We start from the raw sequence: 17,603 nt of genomic DNA, 5'->3' as shown, positions 1-17,603 counted from the left end.
ATGTCGGGAAGTACTTCCCGACCATGACGTACATGTACGTCAAATGTCGGGAAGGGGTTAAGGTGAGGCCCTAGGGGGAGTGTTAGGGTTAGGCACGAGTGGGAGGATTAATCTATAGGTGGGGAGTCACTAGAGGGGAGTTTAGGGTTAGCCGTACCATAAAAAGTGGCGCAGGATCCACCGGAAGTCTTTCTGATTGTAATCAGTACTAGCCACCCCTCCCCTTCCTTCCCCAACCCCTCTTTGAAACCGTGCCTTTCACTAGGAAACTACAATTAAGGGGATACAGTCATTTGGTCTACAGCATGATGGTGGACAAGCATTTGGTCGACATGGGTCAATGTCGACATGGGTTTAGGTCAACAGGTCATTAGGTCTACAGTCAAAAGGTCAACATGGGGTTTTTCACTGTTTTTTTAAGTCAACATGTGCCGACAGGCGGTATTTCATGCCCTACCATCCACTAGGGCGTTGTGGGAGAATAAAACAGTGTGCCGAAGCGTTGCGAGGGGATGCGGTGCACTTGAAACTGTGTCCATGTCCACTTTGTCGACATTCGGGTACAAAAACAGTGAAAAACCCCATGTTGACCTAGACACTGTTGACCTATCGACCTAGACCGATTTCGACATAGAACCACGTTGACCTTTCTCCATGTCGACCAACATGCTGTAGATAAAACGATCCCAACCCCAATTAAGATCCACCCATTGTAGCCTTAGACCCGCCCATGATTTATAAGATAAAATGTGTACACCTTTTTGACAAAAACGCTCTCTCCCATCAGTATAAGCTACATACGCTCTTCTGAGGCGTCTGGAAGAAACTCTAAAAATTTATTCAAATTGAAACGTTCCTGTTATCAGCTTGCGGCCTTGTTTCTGCCCAAGAGTTGTTATAGATTACGATTAAAATTCGCTACATTAAAATATTTTAAATAAATATACTGTAAATTTGATAGCGACAAAATGAATGACCTCGACATTGTAGCTTTCATGAGTTTTCAGAAAATCTTTTTTTTATTTTAAAAATATTTTCTTTGAAGCTTTAATTAGCAACCTGCGTAATCTGTGAGACAGGTTAGCTGGGGAGAAGGGAGTAGAAACTAATTGACGCAGGCAGTTCTTTAATGTTGCCGACATTTACATCCGCAGACCTTTTTCCAATTTAAATTGGAAAAAGCAATATTTTTTTTCCGGGTCTTCTACACATTGTCTATGCTTTATTTTATCCACCTGCAAAATAAAAACATCAGAGGGTGCCTCATCCCAGCGAACGTTCCCAGAGGCTGCAATAGATTGCATGTCGTAAAGTGTCTTTGTGGTGCGGTGGGAGAGACGGGGCCTGGGGTGGAAATGCTGCAATTATGGCCACAAGACGCGCTGGTAATTTCATGTCAGCAGGTAACAGCCGGTGGATTTAGGAATATTATGTTTCACAGTGAAAATTGCGGTGTTAAATGCTGTGCAATAAATTGCTCTAAATACTGTAGTACCGTCTGCAGAACGTGAACCAGTAAAGGAATGATACCCACGCGCTGTGCGCTTAATGCTTTAGGTAAAATGGCTACGCATTGCTTACATCACTTGTCTCATCTGAGATATCGATACAATATATACCAGAGAATATTTATTTTTATTCACACGATTGGGTTGTTTTAGAAATTGTCAGAAAGAAAATGTTTGTTTTTCGTTATTATAGAAAACTCACCCCTACGTTCAATGGGGGGGGTTTGAGTTGCCTTGCATCAGCCTTTAAATGTCAGCAACAGCATTAGAACTTCATCCCTGTATCACCCCTGATTCATGGATTTTTGCATGGTTAGGGCTGCAAATACCCCCCCCCCCCAGATGTGACAGCATTACACTGGCTCTATACATGGTGGGTGGCACTAATGGGTACTGGGCTCTTTATGTGGGTATTGCTAAAGAGTCGCGTAGACTTGTTCTTCAAGGCAAACTTAAGAGCATTGTACGGCTTGGGCAAAGCAGTACACTGGAGGCATAGGCATGCGCAGCACATTTCATTAGGGGGTGCACAGTCCTAGTGGGCGTGTCTAACACCGCCAATCAGGTGAGTCTACCATTTATCGACACTCACTACAATATAAAACGTCTCTCATCCACACATAATCTCCTGCCTGTTTCAGTTTTAATCTTCTAATTACTGTGTAACAGTAAATAAAGTAAAAAACATATATGGATTACCTCAGATATGTAGTGATATGACAGTGGTCTAGTTCCAGTAACAATGCAAAACACACATAACTATTTGATGGACGCTTCTTTTTATGGACTATAGTTCTAAAAAGCAAAAGTCTTTAGTAAAAAGGTATTGCCGGTTGCTAGCATCAGGGAGGTGTTCATAAGGGTGGGCACAGCATTAGGGGGTGCCTGTGCACCCCTAACAGTTAATGTGCGCACGCCTATGACTGGAGGCCCTACCCAATCACAACCATGCTGCAGCATGCCCCTCCTGTTACATTTAAGACCACTCAACTGCTGTACAAACTGAAATTACAAACAAAAATATTTTTTTGCAAGATGCTGGAACTAGCCCAGAGCCCACGCACAGTGAATCCCAGTCGTCCTCCAGCAAACGTGCGTATATGCCAATGTAGAACCAATTGCAAAATTAGACATGCTGTGGTTTTTTCTTTTCTTTTTTATACACTACTAGGATGCTGTTCTATTAGAAATACCAATATGGAAAAGAAATGTCTCCGTATTAAAAATGTGAATGTAGCGTGAATTACGATGCTTCAACAGCTTAAAAGAAAAGTAAAACCAATTGATTCTTTTAACCTCCTGCTTTTCAAGTGGAAAATCATTGCACTTATCCGCTCCATAATTACTGTACTGTACGAGTTACCCTCTTTGCAATGGTAGCTCACGGCTCAGGCATTTCATGGAGGATGGAGTTATTAAATCGGTAGAGCGAGTACCGCATTTAAAAACATTCATAGATTAAAGACCATATACGATATAAAACAGAAATGGTAAACCATGATACATAATCATTTGTAGAATCATTCTGAATAAACGCTGCGGTACTAGACATTTTTTTTTATAGCACCCCCCACGGCCTTTTCAATGCAGCTACAACCTGACTGTAGAATGTATATGACTCCTTGCTGTCCGCATCCCCCTTACACCCTCTGCTGTTTGCCCAGATGCCTGTTATCTCCCGCGGTCCATGCAGCAGAGCCTACTGTCATAGTGCAGAACCAGAGTGATGAAGGAAGGAGAATAAAAAGCTGCCGAGCGGTCATGTGAAAATCGCTGGCCGGAAAATCACTCCTTACATATGCGATTTTTACCTGGCCTTTTGATTTTCAGACGTGGTTTACTCAGCTGTTAAAACAGGGTGATGGCCGGCGTATCAGTGCTCATAGTTCATCACCCGGCCATACACAACTTGAAGATTTTGAGCTTAAAATGGGAAAACTGAGCTTTGAGCTCAAAATCGCCTAGTGCGTATGGTCCTTAAGTCTTAAGAAAGGGCTTTCTGAGCGATATTGTGCACCATGTAGCCTAGTGTGTACACTCAATACCGTTAACTATGCACGCTCCCATGCATTGTTAATACCCCCTCCATCATCAGAACATGTACAGATCAGGGAGTCCTAGCTGACGACGGCCATGCTGCAGCTCCCTCCACTGGCCCCCATTAGGATTCACTTCCTTGCAAGCATCGGCTAGTGTGTATGCACTTGCTGATCCCGGCACCCTGCCGGGTCCCCGCCACCTCCAATATCGATGTTGACCGAACTCGTTTAGTGTGTATGAAGCTTTACTCTCGGTAGTAAAATAGATTGCAGTTTTGGTCTGGAGGTTCAATGGTTATTTAAAGCTGTATAAGGGTGGCCTTAAGAGCTGTATATGGTTGAGACCTATTTCAGGAAACTGGAAAACTTGCCGAAAGAGTTTACGTTTCATAAAGTATTTGGAGGCTAAAAAAATGCATACGGATATTGGATTCTCTATATATTATCTTTACATTCTGCTAACTTCACTATGACAATCTAGCCTTCCAGGGTCTATAAGGAGTACCCGAAATACCGGCCGCCTCCTTCACATTCCAGGAGATGTAGTGTGATCTGTAGAGACCAATGAAGAGATGTTCATGTTGGTGTAGTTCTGGTGATAGCCTTGTACTGTATCTAAGTAAGAGTTAGTAGTATTTTGTAGTGGATCTCGTAAACTGCAAATAATCAGTGTAGGATCGGCCAACCTTGCAACACTAGAGCAATGCATTTGGATCGTACAAGTAAGAGTCTGATTAGTGTAAGAAGAGAAATGTGCATGAGTTAGGCATGGTCATTGACCATCGCTACATATTGGGATCTTTCTTTTGGATTAATAGGAGTTTTTTCAGCACTTTGCATACAGTAAATAGACTATTGTGGAGGAATGGTGCTCTATTCCTGGACACCCTTGCCAGTGGCTGTTGCAGAGGTCATCCCGCAGCACAGTCCAAATTTAAATAGGATAGCCACACCAAATGTCTCTCCAACCACTGCTCAACATTGTTGGCAGGGACTCACTGGCAGTTGGCGTGGTTCCACTATTTGAATTTTGGACTGTGCTGCACCTCTGCAACTGCCACTGACATTAAGTCCAGGAACAGAGCATTGTGTCTCTCCTGGAATGGATCATGTTAGGAGGTATGTTTTATCTCCAATGACTTTAGCCATATTAAACTGCCCTGTGTATGTATGGATAATGGTCAAACCTGCTAACAGTCCAGAGCTTTGCCACCAGACAGGGATAAGATTGCCTGAAAAAAGTCATGTTCTCCCATAAATGGGTATGGTTTGGGCTGACGTGAGGTACAACAATTTTTAATTTTAAGGTGGGTTTGGGTGTGATTCACTCATTCACATCAAGCAACATTACATTTTGTGTTTGGTGGTCATTTAACACACACCTGTAACACCGCAACAAAATTGGAGGAAAACCTATAGCAACTACTATTAGATGTGACTTCTGGGGAGTATACTGTATGAACCGGAAGCGGAAACTTTCCAAAATTACTTTTAGTCATTAAGATGTAGCTTAAATATCTTCCTAACCCTTTCCATTGTTTTAGCAAAAGCAATATAATACATTATAAGTCATTTCATCAGGTTGAATAAATTCCACAAGGAGGCAATTGATCTTCTTTCTGAATATCTCTTCAAAACGCCACCTTCTAGATAATTGGCTTAGACTGAGCCTGTAATACTCTCCTGGGAGCTTTACTCATTGTCAGGAAGGCATCCCAGTAGAGCTGACGAGAGTCCGAGAGATTATAAATTGGAACAGGTAACATGTACATGCCAATGATTTCCTGGTGATGAATCACTTGTCACCAAAAGCTGAATTTTACAAGTAATTAAGTTTAATCAAACAAAGAAAAGAAAGTTCCTCCATCTTTCAGTCTGAGCGCGCCACAAGTAGTAGGAGATTATTGTTTATTTCCATATTTGCATCCAAATGCTTTTCTTGAGAGCTTTTTGACAAGACGAGGCAGCGTCAGCTTGCACACAGTGGAATGCCAGCGGTCTCCGAAGAGATCCTATCGGACACACTCTGACAGATGCATAGAAATGAGCAATGCACAGCACATGCCAAGATCTGAAATGGATAAACCCACAAGGAATTCTGTGAATTATCCTAAATAACTGTTCTATCAATTGATTTCTTCCATTTTCTTGAAGCTGTATCTATCATTGATGGTCTTTCATTCGTTGTCAGTGTTTTATTTTTTCTGTTTAGCTGTTATTAGCTGTACATTATCCTCTGGCTTCCTTCTACAAGATCAATGGACATTTTAAAAATAAAACATTTGCACACTTGGGCCAAAAAGGAGGTGTGGCCTTTTTAGCCTTTTACCCCAGATTTACACCTTGCACCCTCAGGCATTGGCCACCACAGGAAAAAAAATCGTGATACATGCCCCTTACATTTTGAATTTTTTTTCCTCTTTAAAGTAATGCCCTTACATATTATGCTCCACACCATAATGCCCCTTACACATTATGCCACACACCGAAATTCCACTTATAACATTAAGTGCCCCGTATACATTTTTATGCCCCTCACAATAGTCTCTGACCATATTATGCCCCACAGTTATGTCCCCGACACTATATCATGCCCCTGTCAACATATTATACCACACAGTAATACCCTGTGACAAAAAAATCACATACACTGGATAATGGGCCCCATACATCAGCAATCACAATTTATGGATTTCCAGATACAGGGATTTTTTTGGCCAGATAAATGGATTTTACAATCTATCTGACTTTGCCCACACATTACAGATTTATTTCAGTGATCGGCAGATTTTTCCATCTAAAGATTGCATCTTCAAATCTGGAAATTGCCCAATCGATTGTCATTTCAGCTGTTCATAATGTAAATAGATGAAGACGACGAATTGGGAATGCCCACACATATAAAAAAGATCTGCAGATAATACCAGATTATTAAACATGTTTAAAAACCTGATTAAGCAATCGATTGGCGATTTTGATTGGGATTGCCAAAAGGGGGAGCCCACACATCTAAAATTAATTGTGGCAATCATCTCCATATCTGAAAATTGTCACAATTAATTGCTGATGTATGGGGCCCTTAAGTCTTTATTTTATTTGGGCTGATTAGCAGCACCTGTGCTTTCCTAATATAATTGTTTCCAGGTCAGAGGGTCAATGTTCCTGATGGTGGAATAGACATCCAGGTTATAGACCGGGGGTGTGGGCTCTGATAGGGACCACTGGAAAATGGTGAGGAGTTTAAACTATGTTGTGACCTCTGTATGCATTTAAAAACATCATGTCGACCTAATGACCCTTTCGACCTAATGACCCCGTCGACCTAGACTCATGTCGACCTTCCTGCATGTCGACCTAAATGCATTTCGCTATTGGTGTACTTCGCGTTATTTGATCCGAAGATTCGTTAACAAATTGCATTTGGTTTTTCAGGTATACATTTTTTTAACCGCTAACTGTAAGCTTTATATACAGCAAAGTAAGCTGGTCATCTGTTGAATCTGATCATTGTGTGGATTGGTGGTTGCTTAGTGTTATGGGAGTAATGTTACTGCAGCTCAAATTACCTCTCTGCTTATTGGCCTGCACCGGGTCACATGAGAAAACCGTGGTTATGTAGGGGGAGCTTCAGCTTCTACCTAGTGGGGAGTAAGAAAATGTTTTACTTTTGAACAGCACTGCGATGGGATGTGAGGTTTACACTTTATAAAATGTTTATATTTTATGGTTCTTGCCTGTAAATTTTAATTTTGCCTATTAACATTATAAATGTGGAGAGATTAGTTTATAGATTCTCCCAGGTATTCATGTTGATTTCTCTCTAATATGTACTGATCATGTGCGTTCTGTTGAAAAAAAAAAAAAAAATTCTATTTGGATTTCCCACTTACTTAAATATGTATTAACTTTCTATATTTTCTGGGTTATTGCAGCATCCTGCTCACCCCTTTACCTGCTTCTCCCATCTATAGACTTTTGAACTTTCCTCGTGTACTCTCTCTTGTCCAGTACCACCCCTGAATACTTTTTATCAGTGGTGTAGCTTAGAAAGTCTTCATTCTTATCACCTTTTACAATCAACCAGCACCACTACTGCAATGTACACACACATCTAGCCTCCTTTAGTGTTAAACAGCCCTTCTAGTCACTGCACACTATGGCACAACTCTGTAGCGCCTGGCATCTTGTTTTGATACCACATTAAAATGCATCTTATTTTCAAAACTGATTGAATAAGATGCACAAGCAGCTTTTGCTGATTAAAATTATATATTGAGTGTGCGACTGCATATGAACTGCTAAGTAAATTACCAGGAAAACATTGTAACTTTTTGTCAGATACGACAGCACACAAAATATAGGCATGACACATATCATTTTACTCAGCAGAAGCTGCATATGCGCCCTATTTATGATGATATTTAATGGCAAAAGTAACAAAAACAAACACCGGGCCCTACACACAGAGCTCATGTGTTATGTATAACACGACTTGTATAGCAAGGTTGATAGATGTATGTGGACACCTATGTATATCTATGCCACTTACAATCTCGTTCTTACATTTACACTTCTGCCCTCTGGGGCAGGACCTGTTCTCCAATCGCTTCATAACTCTGCAAGTCCTCTTAGATCTATGTGTATCTCTGATGTACAGTTTTGCTGTAAGTTTATAAAGCTGCCTCTAAACGGCATAACTGTCTTTGCTTCTTTTTCTTACCAGGTTCTCCGTAAAGACGCTGATCGACCGATCCTGCTTTGAGACCATTGATGATTCTGCGCCTGAATTTTTAAACTTTGCTTCTATTCTGGAGCAAATCCTAAGCCATCGCCTAAAAGGTAACTTAACATTTGTGGATCGAATGCTTCTCTCCAGATGCTAGTAAGAAAATAAATAACTTCATAACATTTTACCCAAGATCATGCTAGCCTGCATTGTTTTCTGATGTTTTTCATCCTGTTGCAGGAACAATCCTTCCCCTTTTACATTTTGTCTTCTGATGCGTTGCCAGCAAACGTAATACAGTGACAAGAACACAAAGCAATATGACTCATGTAGCCTGGTTGCAGGAGCTGAACTTTCATATTCTCAGAAATATTTTTGCTGCCAGCATTAAATAGATTATTGTTCTAGAAATAACTGAAAGACGTTATCATACTAAGAATCTGTTGGCTGGTTAAGGTAGCAGTCCCCAGCCTGTATTTTAGCATGGACTCTAATTCCCCTTACGCACAATTCGATTCGAGATGTGCAGGCTCTGATTTACTCTGATTTACTCTGATTTCAAAGCAGGATCTTATTGGCTATCAACTGTCAACCACTGTCATGTGATTTGGGATAGCCAATAAGATCCTGCTTTGAAATCAGAGTAAATCAGAACCTGCACATCTCTAGCAAAAACTATTTGAAATTGTTTGGAAATCGAATGCATTCGACTTCGATTCGATCCCGATGTGCGGATCTGTACTGGGTAGTATAGACCAAATGGAATGCGTTTGACTAGCCGTGCGATTCGATCCTGAATCAATCCCGACCAAATCGGTAAGGAATAGCAAGGCAATCTGAGTGTGTTCACCCCTTGAGGGGTAAGGTTACTCTAGGTTCCAAAATTGAAAAGCTGTGCTCATAGCAACTAATCTGATTCTGTGTAGAGAAATAATAGACAGGATCTGATTGGTTGCTATATTCAACATCGCTTTTAATTTTTAGAAGCTTTAGTAAATTTAGCCCTTGGTATCATTGTGACCTTCAACTGGGACCCCAAATGAAGGTGTTCCCAATAGAAGTTGTCACAAGTTTCTCAGGGGTCTTCAAAACATATTCCGGAAATCAAGTTTTGACCCAAGCCTACAGGCAGTGCTCTTCTGTACAGGAGCACTACAATGGCCTAAGGACCGCCCACGAGGAGCCGCTACTACTGCAGAAGCTTACGTGAAGAAGCCATACACATTGCGGTCTAGATTCTCAAATAAAATATTTATACTGCCCATGGACTGATAAACTAAGAGTAAGCGAATGAGGAAGCATCTAAAATCCAATTTTAAATTACTGTAGTATACCAGGTATCCTATGATTTATGGGGCCTCAGTAGCTGCTAAACATTTGATCCTGCTGAGTCCCTGGGACCGGGACTGTGACTACTCAAAAGATAGTCTTTGCTAAAAAATGTCTTTATTGATTCTTGGTTTTTATTGGTTGCAAGATACAAAAATAAACTAATTTAAATGTGCTACATAATTCATTTTTAAAACTATTTAGTATTGTAATATTTTTCTATTAAGGCAGTAAACAATAGTTATGAAGCTGCCGAACCAAATACTTTATTCCTTTAGTTTTTGTCACGTATGCAGTATTTTGTAGCTTTTCTGTGATTTATTTAGTGTCCCCCGCTGAGATCCAAACACCCTGCATTCTAGTAAATGCTGTGACATTCTGATGTACTTCAGGTAGATTGTCATTATATCTCCAATTACTTATATTGATAAATCATTCTGTCGTCTTATAAAAAATGTCTTACTGGTTTGTTTAGCATTTACTAAAAAGTACAGATGTGACCTCGTGCATCCAGACTCCGTACCCCATGCAGCTTGAGATGCTTGGCATGAGTCAGCCGCCAGGTCCCATTCGTCTCTGCTATTGGGGGAGAGTCTGATTCTGGCGGACCCCCGCCGCTCCGCATCACCCCCCCACCTGTGTCCGGGCAGCACAGGGCTGGGCTGCCTAGACCTGTGACCTCCTCCTCCCTGCACTATGATCCTCTTCCGGGTGCAGGAAGGAGGAGAGCCAGCACCCCCGCCGCCGCAGCAGCAGCACAGTGCCGGGAGGGAGGGGAGAGCCACCGGGTCCTGATGGGACCTGCCGACTCACCGCAAAGGACAGCTCTTAACACAAGAGCTGCCCTTTGCCATAATTATCACATATGTTAGTGCATATGCATTAATTATGAATGCGATGGGTGGCGATAGGGTGCGGAGCTGGGGTGCGGATGTTAGAACATCCTCCCCAATGTCTGGCATCTATTTTTGCCAAAAATGTGTCTAAGGCTGAGTACACACTAATAGATATATCAGCACATACTGTATATCTGCAGACGGATCGGGCGTGTCGATCTGTTGGTACTAAATTGGGCAAAGGCATCAGCATGTGCCCGCTTATTGAGCTGTAAATCACAGCCAACTTTTAATGAGGTTCTCTGGTGGTCGGCGGATCGCCCATACACCCAACGCGATGCGCCAATATATTGATCAACCAGCGCGATATGTCTGTGAACGACATCATTCACAAACATATCACTGGCACACACTGGTCAGTGATCCAGCGATATATATTGCCCCTTGAATTGTAGGGCCAATATTTGGCCAGTGTCTATACAGGTTTAGTTGCACCAGGAGACTGTGCTGATTAATGTGATATATGATGCGTTTATGTTGTGTGTGTCTGTATAGAGATTGGAACTGCCAGCTAGCAGCTGTTGGATCAGCAGGGTTCAATGCCAGGATGTTGTGACATCACGTGCCGGTTCACCAAGCCAACAGAGCACAGAAGTCACTGTGACAAACCCCGCTGATCCGGGAGCCACTAGCCCGCAGCTGAGGAGGTGGTGAGGCCTGATGTCTTTAAACGTACATGTATGTAAGCAGATATTTGTAGTAAAGTTGTTGCTTTTAAATACTCACCAGCGAGAGACCCTCTCATTTCTTTTTCTCTCATAAATATATTTGACAAATTACAGGTAATGGAAATTGGGTTATATAAACAATGCCCCAAATCCTTGTTCAGCTAAGAAAAGATGAGTAATGTACCCACTCTAGACCATTGGGACAAAACCTCTTTTACAATGTTGTCTGCACCATGTTTGCAACCTTATCTACATTACATAGGAGGCTTTCAAACATGGGACCCGTTCACTGCAGTGGAAAAGCTGGCGCATTATGGCAGGTGGAGACGCGGGTTTAAAATGGGTCAAAAGCCGGGTCACACCTGGGTCCAAAAACCTGGGTACGACACGGCTTTTAGGTGTACAATGGGTATTACACTGCACCACAAGCCGGGTTGAATCCGTGTTCAGCCTTGTTTGCTACCCAGGTTGAAATACAGGGTCACATAACACAGATAATTTTAAATTGGGTGCATTTCCACTTCACAATATCCCGGGTTGCTGCGTGTTCATGTGCAATATCCCAGGAAATTTAGGACCGTGTAAAAGCGGTACTATCTCTTTCCTGTAGATCTAGCCACCAGATACCATTTCCATCATACAGAACTTAGCGCTGATAACGCGAGACGACGGTTGAGTCAGACAGATCTGTGCTATTTTTTGAAACAGATATGAATGGAAGGGGAACAGATCTTCTTTGAAATACAATTTAATATGATTTTGAAAAGGTCTTGAATTTTATCCTGAAGAGAACACTGAACATCTCTGGATTTGTCATCTCTTTCATCTGAAGATTTAATTACGTAGAGTAACTTTTTTTTTTCTCATCACAGATCATGTCAGATTAATATCGATGTGACCTTCTGCTTAATAAAACTAATTATGTGTTCCACATGCATATGTTGAAAATGGCATTTTAGCGTAAAAGTAAATGAAAGATTTGGTTTTAATACTCCTTAAGCATTTAAAACAGGGTTGGTTGGTTAGTTAGTGGTCCATGAAGCTAATTTTGTAGCCTATGCGGATCTGCAAAGATATTCGTAGATTTGCGCATGTATCAGACTGCAGTCTTTTAAGAGATTGCGCGCGTGCACGACACGGGCAGTGCTGCGGTGCTGAGGGGGGCAGCTGGTAATGTGCGAGGGACTTGCGGTGTAGCGAAACACTTGCGCAATAGAGAGAGGCCCACAAAATATGGCAGAGGCATTGCTGGGTTGGACCACCCAGCAATGCCTCTGCCATATTTTGTGGGCCTCTCTCTTGCGCGAGTGTTTCGCCCTGTGCTCGCAAAGCTACAACTCGATCCTCACAAAGCGAACCAAGCTGAAGCAAGCCCCATGGGACAGTTTTGTCCCTGCACTTGTTGCTGGAGAGGTTAATAACGGCTTCAAAGTAATATGCAACAAAACGCGTCAGTTTAAAGAGCTGCACAAATGGATCAGCTCTTTGCAGCATTACTGCTTGTGGCAAAATCAAAGGTGAAGAAGCACATGGGAATACTTGAAAATAGTTATCAGTGCAGGACTTCTTGGAAATTCTTGAATGGCTTCCCCGCACATAGATAAACTTTACACAAAAGTGTAAAGCAAAAAAATGGATTGGAAGGCCAACAAAGTGAATTTAAAAATGTGTTGTTTTTTTTTTTTTAGAAAACATTGGTCCCGTGCGAACGGACCAGAATAAGGAATAAACCTGCACTTTATAATTATGATTTATAAGATCAGTTCATATCCAGGGGTCAAAATCATGAAAAATGTTCTTCATTATTAAAGGATAGGCAGATAGATCGATCGATATCACACATCCCCAGGGGCGACTGTCAATCACGTTCTCGCTACTTTGGCTCTTGACATCAGGAGTAAATTTCCTGTTTCCAAAGACATATAGAAATTGTTTTAAAAAACGATGGTAGTTCTGTTAAACTGCTCGGAGCAGCAATATAAATATTATTATATAGTATTATTAAGGGGCATACACAAAGGAGCGACTTCAGCCCCCTTTCTAAGCCGTATGACAATTCGCTGCTCCGCATGGATCGCTCAGCATATACATCGCATTCGTGCAGCAATGCGTGCTGAGCGGTCTGTGCTTTAGTACATCGCTCAGCACCAGCTCTTCCGTCGCCTCCTGTGCACAGGGCTTAACTCTTGGTTCAAAACAATCCAGTGCCCAGCGCTCTTGGTCATCACACCAGGGGAGAGAACTGAAGAATTTGGAGAAGAGTTTACTGTATAGGGGACAGGCCACTGAAGCAACTATTAAAGTGGCAGAAATAATATATATATATATATATATATATATATATATATATATATATATATATATATATATATATATATATATTGTAAGAAAAGCGCATGAAGAAAGAGGGCCCTGCTCATGAGCGCTTACATTCTAAAGGGGGGGAGCAATGCCAGAATGCTAAAATCCTTCGCTAGTGCTTATTTTGGGGCCCAAATGCTCCCTCCACCGGGCCCTAATCCTTGTTTTTATCGAAGTGGTATTTCATGGGTATATTTCCAGCTTCCAGAAAACATATTGTTTAACTTCCTGTGTTCCTCCATTCAGAACAGCATCACCCCATTGCTCAGTTATCCGAGCAGAACAGCATTGTATACATAATGGTAATGCTATCAATCATTCAGGTCACTTTTTTTAGAGTGTTGGAGCGTGTGCTTAGAAATTGTTATCAAATTGACTACACTGTGTGAAACTCTTGGCAGCGCTGTATGCCTGGCTACCTGTGAACTGCAGATACAGAGGGGGATCATGGGTTATAATAAATCTTATTTCAGTGCACGAGGAGGAAACGGCATTGCCTTCGTACAGAGTCACTGGCTCTGGTGGCTGCAGTCAGTTACAGGTCTCAGAACCCGGCAGACCAATGGCTGCCAGTGGGAACCTAATTGGTATTACCATTTATAGATGGCACTACGTAGAAGCCTAAACCTAGGTTTTCCTATATAAAGTTACGTCACCACCCCCATAAACTCTGTGGGGATGGCTGTAATATATGGCAAGTGGGCAGAGGCCACTGTTAACCCTTTTTTTCTAAAAGGGGCAAAGCAGTCATTTTCTGGCGATGTTGCTGAGAATTAGTTTTACATGAATTCAGAAGTAGAGCCCTAAATGTTTCACCTTGTGTGTGTTTAGCAGGTGGATTTACTCGCCTGCCAGCTATCTACCACATGTAATGGTGAAGTGATCAATGATTTCTAGATTTGCTTCGCAAAAATGGCTGCAGTATGGTGCCTACAATAACGGCTGCTATTGGACAATAACTGCTGCTATTGGACCAGCGCTAAGAACTAGGGGCATGCGAGTGGTAACGTTACAATTTTGCTGACTAGTGTAACTTGCATGTTGCTTTCAGGGTGTTTGGAATGGATTTTTGCTGCCAGCAGCGCTACTACATGGTCGCCTGGAGTGTCCAATGGGCCCCCAGGCAGAAACCTTGGAGCTCCCTGTGGAGCTGTCTAATTACCTGAGTCAGGCCCCCTAAGTGTGACATCATAACATCACAGTTCAGTGGGCGTGGGCCCAAATTAAATCATTTAATTACTTATCAATAATTAAGTACATCCTTATTAAATATCAGTGTTAGCAAGGAGATACACACAGATGTCCGGTGGTCAGAATACTGATGCCAGCATCCCAGAGGAGGTAAACCCAACATATAGTATGCTTGACCTCTCCCTCCGTTGCAGTAACCTAAAGTAAACACCTAAACCCCCATGCAGCCTTTCTCTAACCCCTCCTCTAAGTGCCTAATCCTTCCTTGCCATAAACTATTCCTTATCCTCCATTCCCTGCAGTCTAAGCCTAAGTACTCCCCACCTGGTGCCTAAACCTACCCCCTTCCATGGCCTGATGCTAGCACACCCAACATACTTGCTGTATGGCAGGGGTGGCCAACCGGTCAGAGGTAAAGAGCCGAAAAATATCGGTAGTAAAGCTAAAGAGCCGACATCATGCCCAAAAAAGGGGCGTAGTCTATTTTGACCCCTTGGGTGGGTGTGATACAAATATGCCTCCAATAGTGGAGTGCCATATATACATATGCTCCCAACGGTGCCAGGTATGCACCACACGGTGCCGGGTATGCCCCTACGGTGCCAGAAAGCTGCTGTGCCCCCACAGTGCCACAAATTGCTATGCCCCCACAGTGCCACAAACTGCTATGCCCCCACAGTGCCACAAACTGCTATGCCCCCACAGTGCTACAAACTGCTATGCCCCCACAGTGCCACAAACTGCTATGCCCCCACAGTGCCACAAACTGCTATGCCCCCACAGTGCCACAAACTGCTATGCCCCCACAGTGCCACAAACTGCTATGCCCCCACAGTGCAAATTTCCCAGCAGCAGCACTCACCGTTGTTGCTGCTGCTGCTGGGCGGGGAGAGGACAGACTGGTGTCCCCCCTGTAGTCCTCCTGTCATGTCACTGATGGGAGGAGAGCACAGCACGCCGCGCGTCTCCTTCCCCCTCACTTCCCTGTGACTGGGCCGTCCACCAATCGAAGCTCGCTGGCCGGCTCCTGATTGGCTGCTGGCCCACGAGCTCTGATTAGAGGACGGCCCAGTCACAAGGATGCACAGTAAGGGGTAGGAGAGATGCGCGATGCGCGCTTTCCTCCCCTCAGAAGGAGAAGGTATTCAGGGAACTGGCAGCAGGGGGGACTGGGACGGATGGTGGGCGGCTGGCAGCAGTGGGAGCAGGAGCCGCACTTTACAAGGGGGAGAGCCGCATGAGGCTCAAGAGCCACGGGTTGGCCACCACTGCTGTATGGCATCCCATCACAGTCATGATTCCTGTGCCGGCATACTAATTAATGTTGGGATTCTCCCTGCCGCCGACAACACTCCCTCCCTATTAGGCGGAGCCCAAACGAGTTCTAGGGTTTTTGGCACCCCCTGCAAACTATAACTTTGTGCCCTACATCATATATTTTAGAAAAGGACATTGGTCTCTACATGCTTTACACTTCATATTACACAACATAATTGTGCCTCTTATTCACATTACATCACACAATAGTGTCCCTTATTCATGCTACGCTACACAGTAGTACTCCTTATACATGGGTACTATACAGTAGTGTTGCTTATACACAATGCCCACAGTAGTAGTGCCCCTTACATATAATGCCCACAATAAATGCCCTTAAAACCAAATGTCCACAGTAAGTTCCTCTTACACATAATGCCCTGAGTATTGCCCCTTATACACAATGCCCACAGTAGTGCCCTTAAACACATTTCTATTGTTTCCCTGCAGCAGCTCACCACCCATGTCCCTCCAGCAGCTCCATGCCCCAGGTACCTCCAGCAGGCTCCCCTCCTCTCTGTGCCAAATTTCACCTTGTCTTCAGTAAGCACAGAGTCTGCTCCTCTTAGTGACTCTTTTTCACTTCAGGGGCGGAGAAAACATGGCATTACATACGCCATGCCGGAAAAGAAAGCTACTTGGACAGACACCATTACAGGTGGTGGAATAGATTCCCCCTCACTTTAACCCCTGCAGATGTCTTAAATACACATCAAAGTTGTTCACAAGGAAAATGATACCTTCCAACATAAAAAGGTCTTGTAACGAAGACACAAAATACATCTGGTCAGTGAGTGGTTAACAAATATATACATATATATTAAACTTTTGTTCCCTCTATCTGCATTTCGCTTGTTCAGCCTGCATATCTGACCTTGGTACATTTTGTGAATGTATTTGTTTTGATTGGCTAGAAATGTCTTTCATGTATTTTAGATGTCAATGCCCTTTGATTATATGCACATCTGAAACATTCAGCTAAATAACTCCCCTACCTTTCATATCCAATATTCGGTAGCTGGGCGTATTTGATGTCATTGGCGTATTCTGGCAAGTGGAGCTGACTTTCTCAATTTGTCGCTACACGTGTTTTATTGGCCTTTTAAAATGTATTTATTTCATACACAAAAAGAAAGGCCGTCTAGAGTTGTCATCTACGGGAACTGACTCCTGCAATCTGTGGCTCTCTAACATAATTGGCTAATTGAACATGTTGTGTTTTTCATTGAGCAGTAGATTCAGCAAGGAGTTACTCTACCCTTCTATTCTTATTTACCATCACCGACCGTCAGTGTCTGAGACTGGGTAAGCATAGCGGGTTGTTCCAGCTGGTTTAGCCATATTCATTCATGCATTTATTTACATGTTGCCAAGTGCTCTCGAATTCGCTAATCCGCCCGATTGTTGGGGTTTGCGCATGCGCAAATAGGCACAGTTGCAATCCCCCAAAATATGAATTTTTCCAAACACCCCCCCCCCCCCCCCCATAGTGACAGTTACAAGGTCATTGGTTGCTTGGTTGGTTGCTATAAGCAACGTCTCCACTTTAGCAATCTCAAATACTTGAT

General features: G+C 42.9%; 1 protein-coding gene across 3 annotated transcripts in view; it reads left to right on the top strand.

Annotated features, from left to right (window-relative positions):
• RUNDC3B (RUN domain containing 3B) overlaps positions 1-17,603 on the top strand; it is a 209,372-nt gene that overhangs the window by 58,401 nt on the left and 133,368 nt on the right. For all 3 annotated transcript variants that reach the window (XM_083189371.1, XM_083189373.1, XM_083189372.1), the window contains exon 2: positions 8,271-8,386. In XM_083189371.1, the coding sequence (XP_083045497.1) occupies positions 8,271-8,386 (116 nt within the window). The remainder of the gene's footprint in view (positions 1-8,270; positions 8,387-17,603) is intronic.

This window comes from Crinia signifera, chromosome 5 (assembly GCF_055691185.1).
Source record: "Crinia signifera chromosome 5, ASM5569118v1, whole genome shotgun sequence".
Lineage (NCBI taxonomy): Eukaryota > Metazoa > Chordata > Amphibia > Anura > Myobatrachidae > Crinia > Crinia signifera.
The sequence above is the reverse complement of the archived record's forward strand: the minus strand, read 5'-3'. Positions and strand labels throughout refer to the sequence as shown.